At 37.4% G+C, this 20850-nt stretch overlaps 1 protein-coding gene across 1 annotated transcript in view; it reads right to left on the bottom strand.

Annotated features, from left to right (window-relative positions):
• Positions 1-20850, bottom strand: part of ZNF407 (zinc finger protein 407) — a 418812-nt gene that overhangs the window by 158688 nt on the left and 239274 nt on the right. Inside the window, exon 7 of the mRNA XM_081251875.1 lies at positions 12932-13052. Within this exon, the coding sequence (XP_081108001.1) occupies positions 12932-13052 (121 nt within the window). The remainder of the gene's footprint in view (positions 1-12931; positions 13053-20850) is intronic.

Genomic DNA, 20850 nt, shown 5'->3' with positions numbered 1-20850 from the left:
GTGAATCACTGATTACGAGGGGCCAGCGAACTTATCTAATAATCTACGTCCATTTTTACAGAAATGCTCCAGGTAACCCATTTAACAATCATAACTGGTTCATTTCAGTCACTGCACACAATGCTTCCCTTTGTCCCTTGTAAGTCTCTCAAACGTCTTATTTTAAAGGAATATACAGTACTCCCGGAAGACATTTTCCCATTTCTATTCTCTTCGACTCCTGCGAGCCCTTGTTCTGTGTGATAAGGCAATCTCCTCCGGGATCGGAGCTGTGTAGTTTCGCACCACGAGTGACAAGGACTCGACTTGAATAACTGCTGTGCGCAGGTTGTAATTATGTCAGCTGGAGTGTTGAACAAGGGGACTGATTAATGTGCGCCCCGGCCCAGGCGCAGTCCCTATCAAAACCTCTGCGCAGGCCAGCAGTGGGGACGGGTTAAAGCAGAAAGACAAAACATGCTGTATCGTCCATGATGGATGAATTGCTCCAACAGTCTTCAGGCAGATGTTCCAGGACAGTATAATATACAATTACTCTGCCTTATCACTTTCCCAGGGACAATAAAGCTTCCTCCTTCTATAGCTCATGTGAGTGAAGGCAAAATTCGTTTTACTTTTACAGCACCGACTCACTTATCATGGTGCCTTGATTGTGCTTTTACAGCTAAAGCAGACATAGCTTCCAGTTTTAAACTAAAAAAGAAAAAAGAAAACCCTTAAAAATAAAACTGGAGCCTTGCTCTGAATCTCTTTTCCATCAGAACCCACAACATTTTAGAAGATTGTTGTGTTAAAAAGGGATGCAAGGAAGGTAATATGTGTGTGTGCGTGTGTAGTTAAAAACAAGTACACATAACAAGAGGTAGGATTTGGATTCTGTAATCATTACATTCATAATGTCATTTTCACAGGCCATACAGAAATCATTAATTGGAAGGAACATGTAATTAATTTATATATATATATTTATATATATATATATATATATATATATATATATATATATATATATATATATATATATATGCTGATATCGTCCATATATTTCCCAGGCACATAGCTCCTTGAGTCTGAGGGTACATTTCCAATGACACACTTATTCACTGCCATTCCTAGGTGGCGTCTTTGAGAGCCTTCTTCCTTAAGAAAGCTGTGTTAGCAGAGAGAGAAAGGAAGCTGCCCCAACTGTTTTAATAACACCTTGCAGCCAATGCTAAAATGAACCTACCTTAGGGATGCTGCGGTGAGTATTTCTACTACCTTTATTTGTACTCATGGAAATGGTGCCAAAAATTTGTTACGAGATGTACAGAACTATCTCAATTTGCAAAGGGAAATCTGCTTTTCATTTTTAAAGTTGAGAAACAAGCTAAAACCAAAATCTGAGAGGCAGCCATAACCGTCTTGTGGTAACCGTAATTTATAATGAAACAAAGCAGCAAAAATTCCAATAGAATCAAAGGAAATCCATACAAAATGCTAGTGAATGCAAAAGAAAAGCATACATCAACCTGTGGGGCAATATATATGACTTATTTCCACTTTTTAGTGGTTTAGTACAACTGACACCAACACTCAGCAGTTATAATATACCTTAAGTCATGAAAACAAATCATGTAGCCTACCTCACCCTAAGGAGTGATATATTTGCTTTCTCTTTTCGTACTATACACACACTAACTCCAGTACCCACATGGTCCTTATTATTAACGTTTCTCTTGGTAGGACCATTCCAGTAGAGTATATGTTTCTAGAAATATGGCAATTTGAAGAAGGCAGGGGTCAATCTAAAACGGTGAAACAGAAGTTTTAGTACAAATGGACATAAGAAGTATAATTAAAGCTGTGATTGGTAAAAGAGTTATACCATACCTATAATTATTTGGAAGAAGTCACACAAATGAAAGGTAGGTAAAACAAACAGCAAGGGTTGTAAATATATATGGGGGTCAGGTGTCATCACAATAAACGTCTGTGAGTTTCCACTGGCTTATGATGTCACTAGAGGGGCCCATGAGATTTACTGGTCTTAGAAAAACCCTAAGACATTAGCAAAAATTGTTTAGAATAAGTCATAGAAAAGATGTCACACTTTAAAAGATTACATTTAAGATGAGTGTTTGTTAAATGATTGCCCTGAATTGTTTGCTAGTGCCAAGCAAATTTTTGAATTATGTATAACAGTTAAAGTAATACAATCTTTTGCGGAAGTAAATTCCTCATAGAAAGCAAATAAAATTCCAGTGTTTGAATGTGTATGTAGGGAGGGCAGAACAGTCCTATTACACAGTCTCTATGTCCTTTGATTCAAAACTTTGAACACAGCAAAGGTAGAAGTTGGTGCTACGCAGTATTCCCAAACTGTGGGAGGGTAAACATTCAGAGGTTTGAAGCTGTAGCTCTCCATCTCGAGAGGTCCCAAGGTGGGAACAGGGAGGCACTGCTGATTCTTCAAAATCGTTATCAGCACGCCTGATGCGTCACAAAACCCTCACCTGACATGCACCCTCTGAGCCCTTAGGTAAAAGCACTGTTCAACTTCATTATTTCAGCTGGCTCTTTCACCTCTGCTTGTAAGCATTTTAGTAAAATTTTAAAAGCAATCTTAAGCAAACAGATGAAAACAAACACACAAATACAATGTGCATCCAGCTCTCTGTGCAGGCAGCTATCCCAACTCCCCAAGCGTTTTCAGGAAGCAGCCTTCAAGACACTCCTTTTAAGACCAGCTAACAAGTGTCCTCACCACGTCTTCACCTCTGACCCCTCGCGTGCTTTCTGCTCCTACCCCTGTGCTAGGACCGGGCTTCCCCAGAGAACCCGTGCCATCTGGGTGGCTGTGGTGGGTGCACTGCCCTGAGTGCTGCCTGCCTGCTGCCCGGAGGCCCCTTCCATATCAGGAGGCTACTTCTCAGTCTCTCTGACACTTCTCTTTGCCCCCTCTGCTTTTCCGTTCTCCACATTTTCCAAGGGAAATGCCAATCGTATCAATGCTTTCAAGTTCCACATACACCAGCACTGACCTACACATTTACTGGCACATTTCCATGTGGATGTCCATGGGCACTTCAAAGTCAATGCATCCAACCCACACACACCGTCATTTTGCTAAAGGGATCTCTCCTCCGGGAGTGAGGACCTGGTGAATGGCACCGCCGCTCACTCAGCAGCCCTAGCCTAGGCATCTAAAGGATGGCATGCATCTTTCTGTCACCCTGTCCCCAAATTCATCCATTTGGTCACTGTGTTCATTCATTCTACCTCCTAACAAGCACTGGAAGCAGCCTCTCTCTATATCTGTCGTGGCTACCGTGTTAGTTTATTTAGGATTAGTCACTCATTTCTGCCTGCACCTTTGCAACTGTCCTTTAAATGCTCTCCCAACTCCTGCTGTGCCCCTCTCTGCCTCTTCATTTGTACTGCGCCAGTGATCACCGCAAAGCAAAATATGAATATGTCAGTTCCCTCCTTAAAATTCTCCACTGGCTACGCACTGCCTTTGGGGTAAAACTCAAACCGCCCAGCATGGACTAAATGGCCCACAGGACTTCTGGCCCCCCTTCACCACATCATCCCATGTGCCCTGCGATCCAGGCTTGCTGACATGAGAAGATAACTTAAAATCAAATGAAAAGTATAATTTGGGAGTGGAAAGTGGGACAGAATCTTACTTTTAATTAAAATTAAAGGTATCTGAGGTTTTTAGAACAAAACAAATTTCTCAAATTTAAGTGTCAACCACTTTTTACCTCAAGTAATTCAATCCAAGAGATTAACTGATTTAGTTAAGCATAAGCACGAAAAGTTTACCACATTTTCTCTGTATGGGAAAATTCTAATTTGTTTTATGACATTTCATTTTCATTTCATATTTCTTAAAAGTTGTAATTTAAGATGAATAAAAACCAAAACAATCAGGAAAGATATGACCGAGTTCAGTTAATCAACATGATTCAAAACTTAAATAGTGAGAGATCCCCAAACAGAGTCACAACTGATATAAAAGATACAGAATGAGAGAGTAGGGTTGTTTAGCAAGATGCAAACCCAAAGAATTAAGAGGAAGGAACTAAAGTTTAAGGGGTAAGAGGAAGGTTAATTATTAGGTTAAAATTCCCTGTAGGGAAAAGTATCACATCACATATTATGCATATTATGTTACTGAATAACAGATTCCGGTTTATTTCAAGTACAGCTCACTATGCAGGAAGGAAAGGCACAACACCATTTTCCAAAAAAGGAAAACATTCGGGAGTACTTCTTGTTATAGAACTTCTCACAAGCACAGTACTTCTCATCAATAGGAAAAAGTCAACGAAGGGTTTGTGCTACATGCCCTTAATTAAGAAAATAAAGACGTGTAAGTGAGAAAAGATGTAATCTTGTTTTTACAAACATTCTTAACCTAAAGCCAAAACATACACAGGTGCTACCAGGAAGGCAGCATCTTATTCCACTGAAGGGGTCTGAGGTCTAGAAGGCACACTGATAGAGAAGCTGTCTCATACAGACCACTGGGTCCCCACTGCCTAAACATTCCAAGGTTTTCTCTCCTTCTCCTTCCTTCTTCCAGTTTTTTACAGGCCCCAGAGAGGCAATACTTCAGAACATACTGAAACAAAGGATCCAAAAACAAAATGAAATAACTAAGATCTTAGCATTCTCACTGAACTAATGACAGGTGGTCAAACTTTTATACACTTCAAAGGTATTATTATTTCTCTCAACCCCACATCTGACCTTGTGAAATTCAACCATATAACCAGAAGGGTGTGCCTGAAGCTCCACTGACTGTTGTTCTAGATAATCCTGGTGATTACAGAGTTTTCCTAATAAGCTACACACTGTATGAGCCTCTAATGCTGGGAGATATAGATAGTTACATAGTAAAGTGTATTGTTGTGTAATAATAGCTCTAGTGTCTGAGGAATAACTTATTATGCAAGAGACTATTGCCCAAAAAATTTTTTTCTATTTTTTTTCATCTCTAAGGCCTTTCTTTCTACCACAATATATACTGTCCATAGTAATTCCTTGTAGAAAGACCATCCCCAAAGATAGTGCTGGTCCTTTTATAATGACTGGATTTGGGACTCAACAACAGCAGGTTAAATAAACACGTTTATCTAGATTCTACTTTAAGAGATAGCAAAGGGAATGTATGGTCACTTTGTGTTCAGAACAGCTCTTTTAATGAATCTGTGATCTCAATGACGATTTCAGCTACATCAACAAACAATTTACTTATAGTCATAAACAAATTATCTTAGATTTTTCTCCCTTTTAAAGACATATGAACCAATTTATAATTTTTAATGCTATGGAATCTAGTTGTTTTCAAGTCTACAGATTTTTTTTTTTTTTTAGTTAACTAACTTTTGTAAGATGAAAATTTACCAACAGTAACTAAAGGTCTGACATAAGTACTGTGCTATATTAGCACATGGGCTTAAACAAAACTTTTTAAAAGTCTATGTGCTTGGGTGTCTCAGGGCAGAGAAGAAAAGTATGAGTAAAATATGTTACAAATAAACATAACATTAGACATATATGTCATAGAAAATACAAAACTAAATCAAAACCACAATTAGAATTACTGAGATTTTTTTTTGAAATTCACTAATGATCAGAGAAAATTAGGAGATATTTGTTCAGAAAGAATTCAATTTCTGCTGAAACATAAACGTTAGGAATAAAAAATACACTTACATACAGTACAACTTTCATAATTAGGATAGAAAAACCTGAAAATACAATTATGTTTTTTGTTAGGGAACCCCTCAAAAGATCCCATGGAAACTTACCAGAAACATCTACTCTACGTGAAAGATAGTACAACTCCATAAAGTACCATCTTGACACCTGCTAGGAGAATCTTCTTAAGCAATATTTATGCAGCCAATGACCAAACACGGTTCCACAAACCAGCCACGATACTGACATCTACCTGTGGCTCGCTGAACTGTGTGAGGGTAGCAAGCAGGAAGGGGCCATCTACCCGGACAAGTACTACAAACATAGTACAACAGACACATCTGCCTCCCAGAAGAAACTGACCACAAACGGAGGAAAGCCTTGGAATCATCATTATCCCAAGAAAAGTTTGCAAAGTAACTGGGCTTCGAGACTTTCAAACTAACCTTTCAGTCTAGGACATGTGCTTTTTATTCCATTAACTGGATTAGCAGTTAAAATAGAGTAGAATATAAACAATAACAAACAGACTTGATATTAATGAAATAATATTGACTGGTATGTTTTACTTGTTTATTTGTGGGTGAGAATAGTTAAGTTCTACTCTCTTAGCTAATTTCCAGTATTCAAAACAGTTCATCAGTGAGAGTCACCATGTAGTACATTAGCTCTTCAGACCTTACTCATAATTGAAAGTTTGTATCCTTTTACCAACCTCTCCCTGTTTCCCCCACTCCCTGGCAACTACTCTTCTGCTGTTTCTATGAGTTTGACCGTTTTGTTGTTTTTGCTGTTGTTTTTGTTTTTTTAAGATTCCACACACAAGTGATATCATGCAATATTAGGCTTTCTCTGTCTGGCTTACTTCAGAACAAGAAGTTTTGAATTTAAATTTTGTTCTGATATAACTAGGCTTGTGGCATCAATCAAATTGCTTCAAATATAAATTAATATTAGACATTTTCATTTGATTATTTTTATGCAGTGTCATTACTCTTCAAGAACTTCAAAATCACCCAAAAGAAATAAATGCTATCTTTGATTCTTCAGAAAAAGAAATGTGTGCTGTTCATTTCCTTATGTATAATTTCACTTCTCTCTCAGTATACACGATGTTCTGCTACAAAGACAAAATCTGTTTTTTCTCCTTGTTATTATTCAGGGCGAACCCAAGTTTGATCCATCTATTGCTTCTCCTGCTACAACCTGTGAACCTGCACAGGAAGTCAAAGGAAAGCGGGAACCCTCAGGGGAGATCATCCACAGGGAGGAAATTATCCCCTGCAGAGTCAGTCCCCAAGTCAGGATGCCGCTGAGACAATGGAAGATAGAACAATGATCCCATCCTATACTGAGGCCTTGGTGCCTTACTGTTTAGTAAAGCCTAATAAACATAAAATGTTTATACAGCAAAATTATGTAAAAAGGCACACTATTATCTAAGACCTGAAAAAGTTTTCGTTAACTGAGACACTTTATAGAAATACGTATTTGAGAAACTCATACAAACTTTAAAGGGAAATAAAGATTTATTATAATTTATTTATCATTACATCTTAAAACTATCCTAAAAATGCTTCCAGCATCATGTAAAGTTAAGACAGAATTCAAGTAAATTAAAAGTATTCTTTGACAAAAGTTTTCTAGGATACACACACACTCACACACACACACACACACACATATTTCAAATGCTTGTGACAAACACTAAATTTTCCCTAGTCTAGTCACATGTGTAAAAACTTATCAAATCTGATTATAAGAAATACTAAACAAAATATTTAGAAGAGTGATAAAGGAGACATTGGGGAATATCACAAAAAGTACATTTTTTGTTGAGACTCCACTACTTGGGTCAAAGGGTAAATCAAATATTCTTAGCCTCCCCTCATCTAAAAGGAATGAAAACCCTTCTTGAGATCAAAACCTCGTGCATTAATGATTCTATGGAATACACTGGCCAAGAGCTAAGTAAACCATCAAGTAAGGAAAAGAATCAGTGTATTTCCAAGTTCAGCAAAACAATGGGGGTAAATCTTTTATATGAGGCAGGATTTATAAATTTTATTCCTCAGCTCTATGATATGTCATATTTCTAATTAGTTATAATTTCAAATAATAAAAAAAAGAATAGTGAATAAAATGAAAAGTAGAACAGTAAAAACAACTTTTTAAAAGAGTGTGTGTGGGCTTCCCTGGTGGCGCAGTGGTTGAGAGTCCGCCTGCCGATGCAGGGGACACGGGTTCGTGCCCCGGTCCGGGAAGATCCCACATGCCGCGGAGCGGCTGGGCCCGTGAGCCATGGCCGCTGAGCCTGCATGTCCGGAGCCTGTGCTCCGCAACAGGAGAGGACACAACAGTGAGAGGCCCGCGTACCACACCAAAAAAAAAAAAAAAAAAGAGTGTGTGTAACATTGGCAGTACTAAGGCAATTATGCAGTTGAGCAAAAATCTCAGTCTTAAGGAACAATGAATGTATTCCAAGATCAATAATAGGGACGCAATAAATAAATGATCAAACTGCAGACTTTGGGCTGAATTTTAGTTTTCTTTGATTTACTAAATGACATTTAAAGTGTCATATAAGATTATCCTTAATATTTTTAATACTGCAGGTAGAATTTTGTGTTACTTTTCATGGCTTATCAGTGGTTTACTGTTTAATATGCATTTATTAACCTTAAAAAATGGAAGCCAATGAGAAGGTGAATTTCACATAAAAGAAAGCCCAATTACAGCCAACTTTAGGGCAAGTCATCTAATCTCATGTGAAAGCCAGTGTCATCAGTGGAACAGAGTGCAGCTTGATATTAATAAACTCCATGGGGAAATAAGGATTTACATTATTAGAAAGGGTACTTACTATAACATATTAAAGTTTTTTCTATTTCTCTCCTTAATAGAGAAGTGACAATTAAAACATAACAAAAAAATAGAAGTATAGAAAAATGTTAGATTGTTTCCATTTTAAGGTAGAAAAAAATCTAAAGAATTTGCTGCATAAATAATATGGTAGGACAGCGTGCTATGAATCTAAATTTATGCTTCGAAATTATAATGAATACTAATTAATAGTGAAAAAGTTTTGGAGCAATGATGGAATATACTGATCTATAATGGATTAGAATTTTGGATATTTTAGACAGTAAAAGCTTAGGAAAAGGGTACACGTTTACATCTAAACAGAATGAGATGTCACTGCCTAAATTAATAATGCAAACTTGAAAAATAGCCCCAGGTTCAAAAGACCAATTATAAAATTCTTTTGTAAACAAATCTATATTCACTTTTTTCATGAATAATTATAACTACTAAAATTTCTCCACTAATGTTCAATTTATAAAATGAAAAATATATTTTCAAATGAAATTTAAATAATACTTCAGTTTCTAATGATGGTAATTTACCTGCAAATAAGTGTTAATAATGACAACAACAGGAATATTCTACAGGAATAATGTTTATCTATTTATATTAAGCAGACAAAAATCTAAATATGGAAAAAGTATTTAACTATTTTAAGCAATAAAATATTATGGAAAGATACTGATAAGACAAATATGAGCATATTTTCTCAGGAAATATGTGATCATCTTATACATACTTTTACTCTACAGAATTCACACCTACTCCAATTTCTTTACCTTGTGAAAGGAGATACTTTGTTGTTGTAAAGGTAGATATGGTAAGCAGTTTGTTCTTCCCATGCTATGCAACCAAAACAAGCTTTATGAACTTAACTATCTGCTCCCTTAAAAACCTTATTCTCCTCAACAAGAAAACGAAGGTATCCATTGAAAATTCTACGTTTCATTCTAGTCACTAACTTTAGGAGTGTTCATATATTTGGAAGTTTTTCATACTCCTGGTCAAGTTAACTTGTCTTTTGTTCATTAGTAAAAGCAAACCCAACCTTGTATATACGCAGAATGATAAAACTGTCCTGTGAACAGAAAGTGTTCAAACTATTTACTTTCAATAATATTCAAATTATTAAAAAGGCTTAAATAAAGATAAAATCACCCTTTTATCAAGGACTTCAAGCATTTCAACAGGAAATTTGATAGCAATCACTAGATGTAAACATCCTGAGTATTACTTCATAGGAGAGTGACAACAATCTTAGAGAACACCAGCTCCTTTTCACGACAGTGCTTCACAGAGCTCTGATACAGACGGGATTCAGCTGGATGCAAACGCACTGCTCAACGGACATGATGCTACTTCAAGGTGATAACTTGGATAGGGGACAAGTAACATGACCTCGACCTTCGCAAAAGTATGATACAATTTCAAGCCCAGAAAACCTGAAATACTTAGAAATATGTCATGCATACAGAGACTTGAGTGTACCAAAACACAGTACTGATCAGCCAAACAAAATTCACATCCCAATCTTTGTAGTAGTACTATTAATAGCCTTAAGTCATACTTCTATGAATTTCTTCCAAAAAAATCATGGACACACACAGAGATTTAGGTAAAAGTATTTTTGGAGTAAAAACCTGAAAATGGCATAAATGTCTAAAAATTTAATAAAGTTATTACTGTTTATCAATCTAACTAGAGGCCATGCAAGTATTAAAATTACATCGAAGAAAAGAGTGGTTTTCAAACTAGGCCTTCTGAAACTCTAAGGTATTTCAGTAATTACCTAACAATTGATTTGGGTTTTTTTTTTTTTTTTTTAACAACTTCAAAAACTGTAAAAAAAAAAAAATCCATCATGGCATGTATTAAAATTTTCAGACACTAAAGACCTTCAAGGCACTGAAACTCTTGCATTACCTCACTGAACAGTACCTTGAGGTTTGTCAGGTCAAGTAAAACCTACAACCATCTGAAGTCCTAACCTGAGATGAGAGTGAAAACAAGGGCTGATGTGCACAGCCAAGCTCTGGATAAGTGATCTAGTGTGTTCCTCACCATACGTCGGCAGTGTTCCTGAAGTTCGCACCCAAATCATTTGTCTTCTGTAAAAGAGGAAGAGGCTGAACGGCTGCAGTGAGCCTCAAGGGCCTGAGCTCCTGACGACCCGCCCCTGCTGAGCGCTCCCTGCAAAGTCATAAACTGGACACCAAGGCTAATCCAACAGTGACTGTTAGCAAGAACTTCTCCCACTTGAAAACTTTTTGCTTGTCAAACAGTCTTATATGATATTCGTTAGTGTTATAATAAGTGACTTACAGACTGTAACTCTGAAATCTGTAACTGGTAGATACCACTTTTATCTATTTTATACATGGGGTCTGTACAAGATCTTGTTTGAAGTAACAGTTCTACGACTTAAAAATTATAGTTTGAGAACCACAGTTACACAGGATTAATGACATAAGGTGGTTATACAATCTGTTCGGTGTGAAAAATAAAATTTATAATGAAAGAAACCACCAAAAAAACAATGATTCAAAACAGGCATAAAGTACAGACTGAAAGAATATAATCTTAACAGCTAAGAGTGATGATTAAGGGAAATTTTTATAAATTTGTAATTGTTTTCCTGTGTTTTGCAGGGAAGGCAACTACAGTATGACCTCTAATAAGGAAAAAGAGCATTCAATAACGTTTGTTTTTTAAAGAATTCGTATTATCAGCTCCTTAGAATTTCTATGTCTACCTCTAATTGGATCACCATTTTATTAAATCTCAAAGAAACACCAATCTAGTGTTAGGCAAAGACAGAACTGAGAAAATGTGGAATGAATGAATAATTGATGAATGAAATATACCCGTAATATGTCTGTACTATTAGATGACCTTCAACATAAAACTTAATGCAATAATGAGGAAAATAATAGAGATTATGGCAATATATTTACTGAATGCACAGGCTATATCCACAGGAATACAAAACTCTATTTTTCAATGAAGGCTTCAGGTTTAAGGTATACATTCTGATATGTAACAAAGGCAGGCTGCACTGAAGAACTACCCTCAACGTTTCCACATCTTCATGCACAACAGGGCCCATGAGACCTTCAGCCCCACAGTTGGGCTGATCAAGGCCCTAAGAAGATGCCCCTCAGCTGCCTGCGCATCCCATGGTGTCTCACAGACCACAGTGAGCTCTGAACTCATGCTCACAGGCCCCCCACACAGCGTGATCGAGCCGCAACCTACAGCTGCCTTTCGTTTTCCACCAGGCCCAGGATACGCAGACCTTGTCACAGAATAAAACAGGATCATTCCCCACTCCTGCTTCTCTGCCCCTGTGCTTTGCGGCCTCTGTGAAGTCACTCTGCAACCTGGCAGAGGTCACTTAGCCGCTGTGGCCTCCACGAGTGGACGGAGCACCCATGGCCTCCAACCTGCTCTCAGCACAGAAGTGCCACACGCTGCACCATCACCTCCCTGCATCCTCACAGAACACACACGTGACTGAGAGCTACCCATCTTTTAAGCCACGGCTGACAGGCTCTCTCCTCTAGCAGGACTGATCTTGTTCTTTCTCTTTTCACTACCCTGGCATTTTTAAATACCACTGATATCTGTACTATAAATATTTACTAACATTACCTTTACAAGTCACCCATTATGTTACAATATCCTTAAAGGCAGGTAGCATTTCTTACATTATCTTCATTGTCTAAATGAGTGACTCACTCATAGTAGATGAGATGCCATATGCATTGAATAACTGATTATTGGATGGTTCCTTACAATCACTTGAAAGTCAGGTGCACCAATGGATTATAAAACCTAAATGTGGGACTTCCCTGGTGGAGCAGTGGTTAAGAATCCGCCTGCCAATGAAGGGGACACAGGTTCGAGTCCTGGTCCTGGAAGATCCCACATGCCTTGGAGCAACTAAGCCCATGCGCCACAACTACTGAGCCCACGTGCTGCAACTACTGAAACCCGCATGCCTAGAGCCCGTGCTTCCCAACAAGAGAAACCACCGCAATGAGAAGCACGCGCACCACAACGAAGAGTAGCCCCCCGCTCTCCACTACTAGAGAAAGCCCACGCACAGCAACGAAGACCCAATGCAGCCAAAAAAACCCCCACAAAACCTAAACGTTAAGATTGTAAAAAATGGAAAAGTATTTCACATTTTTAAAAACAGTCACCAAAATTAGGTGGTGTAATAAACTCCCACTCTGAATATATGAATCATGCTTTAAATCATGCTAATTCACGTTAATCAAAAACACAATTCATTTATGGTGAGTTTAACAGGATTTTCACCCACCATGATGACCCACTTGATTCCACTTGCTTCATAATGGATCGTTACCTGTAGTCACACCAGGGGCACCTGTAGGGCTTCTCTCCTGTGTGTACCCGCTTATGCCGTGTCAGATGAGATTGGGTCGTGGAGGCAAAGTTACACTCATCACATTTAAAAGGTTTTTCTCCTGAAATATATCAAGAAGAGTTGTAGATGAATAATTACAAATATTGGAAATGAAGGGCTTAATCTGTTATTAACAATTAAAAAGACACTCATTTCCATAAAATTTTAAGACTACACGTACTTAGGATATTTGAATATTTATTCACAGAGTGAGAAAGTTAGAAGATACCATTGATTTTTATTTCTCTATGAGAACAGAAGCAAGATATACATTTTGCAGTTCACGTGTCACTTATACAAACAGGATTCTAAATTATCTAATCTAAACAGAAACACACAGTGAAGCACTCATCCAGATAAAAACATAAATATCAGCTTTGGTTTAGCACTGTATTTTGAGTCATTTAACAAACTGTTAGATTAGGGCCATTATAAAAATCTCAGTGAGGTTAAAACCATGGAAAAGTATGTAACAAAGATATACTTTGAACACACGGTGTAAAACTTATTAAAATCTTAAAGTTAAATATGAAGGAAAAAATAAAACCAAGAGATAAATTGACACCAATTTAAAAAGTGTTAGAAGTAAAGAGAAATTATAATTCACTAAGTTGAGTAAAAGGTAAAGAGGCATCAAAGAAACATTTGAAATAATATTTAACAGCCCTGTAAATTCCATCTCCCCTGTGTATATACACCTGATCTCTCTGCACATACAGCTCACCCCTGTGCTGGTTCAAGGACCTACCCAGGACTCACGGCCCTCTGATCAATACCTTTCTCTCCTTCACACACAAACTCAAAGAAATCAGGTCTGACTGGTTTTTAATTCCACTAGCTGCACTGGCTGGTGAGCACCTGAGATGGGGTGATTTAATTTTAATTGATGTAAATTTAAAAACTGATACTGAATTCACCTGTTGAAAAAACTGTTTAAGTTTAGAACAGCTTGGGAATGAGAATCTACTTTTTGACAAGTAAATTTTATCAAACCTAAATACAGATCATGAATTACAGATAAAATATCTGGCCTCTGTATTGAGATGTGCTGGAAGTGCAAAATACACACCAAATTTTAAAGTCCTGGGGGCAGGAGGGGGGAGAATAAAATATTGGTAATGATGTTATATTGACTTCATGTTGAAATGATAATAATTTGTATGTATTTGTTTGAATTATCTATTTATAAAAAATAACTTCACCTATTACTTTTTCCTTTTTTTAATATGGTTACCAGGCAACTTAAAATACTTGTATAGCTCACATTACATGTGAACTAGAGAAAACCTCACCACCTCTTCCTCAAAACACAGTTGTGATATACAGAAATACTCTTGTCAAGAGACATTTTTCCTGAGAAATTTTACACATAGGACGGATTAATTTTACATATGTAACTCCACTTTGTTACTTATTTCCCATGCTTTTGTAATAGCTTTATAAGTATACTAACATACAGAAAATGAGGGATGAAATATCTTGGTTTAAAATTACATCTAGGGGCTTCCCTGGTGGCGCAGTGGTTGAGAGTCCGCCTGCCGATGCAGGGGACACTGGTTCGTGCCCCGGTCTGGGAAGATCCCACATGCCACGGAGCGGCTGGGCCCGTGAGCCTGCGCGTCCGGAGCCTGTGCTCCGCAACAGGAGAGGCCACAACAGTGAGAGGCCCGCATACAGCAAAAAAAAAAAAAAAATTACATCTATTCAACTAGCAACAAAACTATGTCTGCCCTGAAAATCAGAACGTTTAGAAATTTGTCCTACATTCTCTAAGCCTGTTTATATGGCTTTGCCCATAACTGCAGTAATATTTACTGAATGCATAGACATCTCATCTGATGGCATTTTATCTGTCATTGCAGCCCAGGGCAGCAGTTAGAAGAAGCCAAAAGGACTTCAATCCCAATCCAGGTTTTGCCATATTTCACTCCCTACCTGGTAAACCCCTGAACAAGATCAGGAGGATAATACACCGAACATGGAGATAATTGTGAGGATTAAAGCAGACAAGGCATAGGTAAGATACTTCGGAGGGTGCCCAATAACCAGTGCTTCATTATTATGGGGACAGGACTGCCTAAACACTGGAAACTGCAAACTACTCTCACAAAGATAAAAGAAGCAGCACACAAATGGCTCTCATCAAGAGCTCATAACCAATAACAAAGTAAAAACCTATAATATACATAAAATAATTAATGGCTTCGCAAAGTTAGTGAACTTGACATAGAGGTATCATTTAACAGATCCTACCAGGGAATATTTGACTTATTCTTGTAAAAAGAAGACCGTATACAAAGCAGAGTAAAAATCTTGGAGTTGAGAGGGGTTTTTGTCTCTTTTAGCCATTTCCAGTATATTACACCCCAATCAAGTGGTCACCCAGAGTCAGCCTAAATAACTTTGTTCTCAGTTTCTAAACCGCTGGTCAGGTCACTTAAATTGCTATAGACAGCTCAACTGTACTGAACTGACTTATACAAAAAAATAACTTTCACGATGATGGCAGGTTTTGCTTTTATTTGAGGGATAAGACATGATCTTCGAATTGCATAGAGTTAAAATAAAATCGCGCAATCTCTTCACATTTGACAGTTAAAATAAAATCGCGCAATCTCTTCACATTTGACACAGGAATATTCTATGTCATAGAAACATATAAACCTTCATACACAAGCATATCTGAAAACTTCCTCATTCATTATAAAGACTGAATTGCTCATTAAATTCAATTAAGAGTATCTTAACTGTACACCGATGTCAAAGAATAGTTCACATGGAAAACAGAAACACAAAGGGAAGCACTCACCTGGATGAAAACACTCATTATTAATTACTTCAGTGACTTGACATCACCCGTCTAGACCTGACACAGGAGGCAGAATGGCGCTCTCACCACGATCAAAGTAACGAACATAAGCACCACCACAGAGGTGTCCCTGTGCCCTGTCTTTCTTCTGCTCGTTCCATCCCCAAGCAAATGTTCATTGCTTTCTTTCACTATGTATTAGCTAGTACTTTCTAGAAATGTACACACATGGAAACATGCAGTATGTACTTCTCTTCTGTCTGGCCTCTTTCTCTCAGCTTTATTTTGTGCTTCACTCCCGTTACTTGATTTGTAAATACTTGATTTATTTTTGCTGCTGAGTTGTAGAGTAGTATTCATTATGTGAATGCCACATGTATCCATTGATATGGTACGTACATACGTCACTTTGTAAGAAACTGCCACACTGTTTTCCAAAGTGATTTGACCATTTTATATTCCTACTAGCTATGCTTCAGAAGTTCCCATTGCTCCAAATCATCACCAACATTCAGTGTGCTTAGTGCTTTCAACCTGAATTTCTCTAATGATGATTTGAGGACAGTTTCATGTGCTTATGTGCCATGCATTTATATTCTTTGGTGAAGTACCTGTTCAAATATTTTGACCCTTTTTTATTTTTTATTTATTTATTTATTTTTGTGGTACGTGGGCCTCTCACCGTTGTGGCCTCTCCCGTTGCGGAGCACAGGCTCCGGACGCTAAGGCTCAGTGGCCATGGCTCACGGGCCCAGCCACTCCGCGGCATGTGGGATCTTCCCGGACCGGGGCACGAACCTGTGTCCCCTGCATCGGCAGGCGGACTCTCAACCACTGCGCCACGAGGGAAGCCCCTGACCCTTTTTTAGTTGGTTGGTTTCTTAAAACTGTGTTCTGAGAGCACTTTATATATTATAGATACAAATCCTTTATAAGGGTTATGATATATACATATTCTTTCCAGTCTGTGGTTTGTCTTTTCATTCTCTTCACAGTGTCTTTTGAAGAAAAGTTAATAATTTACAAAGTTTTCAAGTTCTCCATTTATAATTTTTCAAGTTATGATTCTTTTCATTTATGAATCAGGCTTTTGATGTGCTCGTATCTAAGAAATCTTTGATAATCCATGATCACAAAGATTTTTCCCCTAAATTTTCTTTTAGAATTTATATAGTTTTAAGTTTTATATTTAGATTGAGTTCATTTTTGTATATGACATGATCAATGGATCAAAGTTTATTCTGATTGCATATGGATAGCCAATTGTTCCAGCATTATGTATTGAAAAGATTAAACTGTCTTTGCTCTTCTGTCAAAGCTCAGTTGACCATGTAGGTGTGGGTTGTTTTGTAATCTCTATTCCATTCCATTGATGTATTTGTTTACCTTGGTGAAAACACCAGAATGACTTGATTATTGAAGCTTTCTAATAAGTCATGAAGTCAGGTTGTGTAAGTCAAGTTTGTTCATCTTTCTCAAAGTTGTTTGATATTTCACTGTTGCATTTCCATATGAATTTTAAAATCAGCTTGTCAATTTCTTTAAAAAAAATGCTTGAGAGATTTGAAATGATCAATGTGAGAGAAAATAAAATCTTAACAACATTGAGTCTTCCAATCCATGAACATGGGATATCGCTCTATTTAGGTCTTCTTTAATTTCTCTTGGCAATATTTTAAAGTTTCCAATGAAGAGGTTTTGCACAACCTCTGTTAAATCTATCTCTAAAGGTTGTTCCTTGGTCAAAAACAATGGACAAATATATGCATGAGTCTATTCTGCTCCCTTGATCTACCTGGAGATCTTTATGCCAATACAGTACTGACATGACTATTGAAACTATATACTAAGACTTCAAATTAGGTAGCTTGAATCTTCCACTTTTAATATCATGAATCTAAGGGGTCAAACAATTTAAAGATGTTTTTCGTTAAGCAAATTCACAAAGATATTCCGACATCTCGTTACTCTATTCAAACGAAGTGTTTGAAAGTACGTTGGCATCAGACTCACTGCTAACTGGTTTATTCTTTTAGCCTTGGTAGACATCGTTAATCTATCCATTTTTCATGGATCTGGCAGGAATCTAGAGGGGTAACATTATGGAGTCATTGTCTGAGTCAGTGATATAAATAAAAGGTCATCCAAGCTCCTCAAGGTTAAGTTTCTTGGTGAGAAGGTTTAAAATAAACACTTAAAAAACATGGTAAATGTATCAATCTTATTTCATTTAAACTTTAATGGCATTTTTATGTGACACAATTTAAACTTAAAAAACACTTTTAAAGAATAATGTCATTTAGATTCTCTATAACTCTAATAATTTGAAGTTCATGTCAAGCTGACATCGTATTGTAATAAACTATCAATTGTCATTTCATTCTTAACTTGACAACACAACAGATTAAACTATGTAGTCTTAAGAAATTGTGAAAAATCTATAGGCTGACAGAGAAAAAATATAATGCTACCAAAGTATGCTACATACTAAGCTACCACCACTAAGTAAAGGAAGGCTCAAGCATGTCTGGGCCCTTGATGGAAAAGAACTCTGTGTCAACTTACACAGACTACAGTTTATTCAATCTGTGCATAATAGTTAATTTGTAACTCAATTCTGTTACATGTTCAATACTATTGTTTGAATATGTTCATCGGTATCTCTTTTTTATCCAGAAGCGATCATTTCTTCGGGAAATTTCAGGTAATTTCTTCAGGAAAACACACTTCAGAAATACAGAAGTAGCTCTTGTTTGTTAGTCTCAATATATAGCAAAATAAATCGATAAATAAATAACTTCTAGATTGTTAAATTTGAAAGAAAATCTTAAAAATGCTAAACAAGAATTTCAGTTTCCTAATATTTGTTAACTGCATGAAATGAGATAGGTGCTACGTGAGGAGGTGTACACACTTACTAAGGAAAAATTTTTGATGGAGTGATCAGACTGATTTGGTGCATTGGGAACAGTCCTTCTGAATTCTTTGTCATTCTAAAGCCAGAAGGATGAATAAACCTATGAGTGAGATATTAACTACACTTGAATAATGCTATCTGTAAGTCAACAGGGCTGCCTGCATACACCCTGCTGGTGAAATTTCCTTTTTGCCTGTTTCCCTCACATAAGAGTATACAGTAGCTTAAATTGTGTTCTTCATACTTTCCTTTTCAAGTGGTAATCTTGGCGAAAATAACCACTGAGGAATATTCTGCACCTGAGGTCCCCGTGACAGAAGAGTAAAAGGAAGCCAGAGGAGGGACACCAGCACCAGCATGGCTTATGGACAGAGAGAGGTGCCCTTTGTGTGTCAACAATCTGTCAGACGGGCCAAGCCCTTCTCCTGGAAGCTAGCACCGCATTCCTTTGGGCGGGCTGGTGGTCATTAAGCCGGCCAAGGCTCTTCAACTACATGTGAGGATTTGCTCCTGTGCCCTTGAATCAAGGGTCTCTGACAGGTGACCCTTTTACCAGATAAAAGTAAATCTTGAAGTGGAAGATGTTTTGTGTCAGCCCCCTAGACAGTCTGTATTGCAGTGGGGAATTATTTACGCCATTTGGAACACTTTTGATACCTATCTCTTTCCAAGCTGATTGTAGTTTGGGTGGGCACTCTGTAGTAGAAAGGTAAACCATGTCAAAGAGGAATACATCAGAAAAACACAGATTTCAAATGAGCCAAACAAATCTGGCCTTGGAAAAAAAAAGTTATGTGTTGCTTAAATATTATAAATCCAGCATAAAAGCTAAGGGCCTAGACTGAGTTGTACTAAGCTGTTTGGCTTAGTACTGTTTGGCTAAGCTGTTTGAACTGACTTTGGTATTAAAGAATCATGTTTGATTTGTGCCACAGAGGCAGATAAATGCCAAAAAGACAGATGCCTCTGTCTGTGAGACATTGTCCTATATGGTATAAAGTTAATAGCAAAGTAATAAGGAGCCTCTGGACCTGACATAAAATATAAAGTTGTGCCTGCTCGATGCAGGTTCATGATCGATCACCTGTAAATGCCTGTGATCACAGCAATACCGGCCCCTTGGCAGAGGGAAGAGGGAGCACGGCCACACTGCCAACGGCGGCACCGGGGAGTCTGCTGACGCCCAGGGCCATGCCAGGGCGACACCATCTGCATGGCAACAGTTTGGGCATCAATAAACTGAAACATGAAGAATCAGAAAACCCCACATGAACACACTTTACCACACATATTCCCAACTTGTCCAACATAGTAGCCAAGGATGACCGACATCCACTGGGCTCTTCTGCCATCTCTTACACCGAAACTGTAAATCACTGGATTTAAAAAAATGTGATCACAGGTTGCTACTACAAACTAAAAGAGAGTTTTATGTTTACCAAGTTTGAGTTTTCAACATTATATTAACATTGGATATTTCTTGACTCAATAATAATCCTTATCCCATATAGAAATCTGAATCATAAAAACTTAAGATCCAAAAGGAATGGCTAGCATTAATTTTCACTGATCATATAAATACCATAATGGGCATTAAAGCTCCTTGTAGCTAAGCGCTAAATATAGCATATCAAGAATCAAAATGTACCATAAACAACATATGTCATGTATTTCACCTTTATGCCATTTTGAGTATAACTGCCAAACTCAACTATTCTCATGGAACCCAAGTAAAAGTCTAACAATGAGTTACAAATTCTGTTACCATATGATTTATCACCTAAACTGGAACACTTTTTAGGGTAAAAATTGGTTCTATTAATAGTTACGAGGAACATCACCAAAAATCAGCACTGTCCCAGGTATATGTAATTCAGAAGTTAGAGTAATTACTTGTAAGACCTATTACAGCATATCAATAGGTAATCAACTTTAATAGATGTTTAAAACTTTTCATCCTTATGTGTTCCTAACCAAGGTATCTAGTCTATTTTGTCGAATCACCAAGGATGCCCATCATGAAAAAAAAAAAAAAAGGATTCTCTTCAATGTCCTTATCTGCTTAACTTGCCTCTTCACTGCTTTCCATTCTTTTTTTTTTTAAGATTTTTTTTTTTGATGTGGACCATTTTT

Source organism: Mesoplodon bidens (genome assembly GCF_964165515.1).
Source record: "Mesoplodon bidens genome assembly, chromosome: 13".
NCBI lineage: Eukaryota > Metazoa > Chordata > Mammalia > Artiodactyla > Ziphiidae > Mesoplodon > Mesoplodon bidens.
Note: the sequence above shows the minus strand (reverse complement) of the source record. Positions and strands in the feature narration are given on the sequence as shown.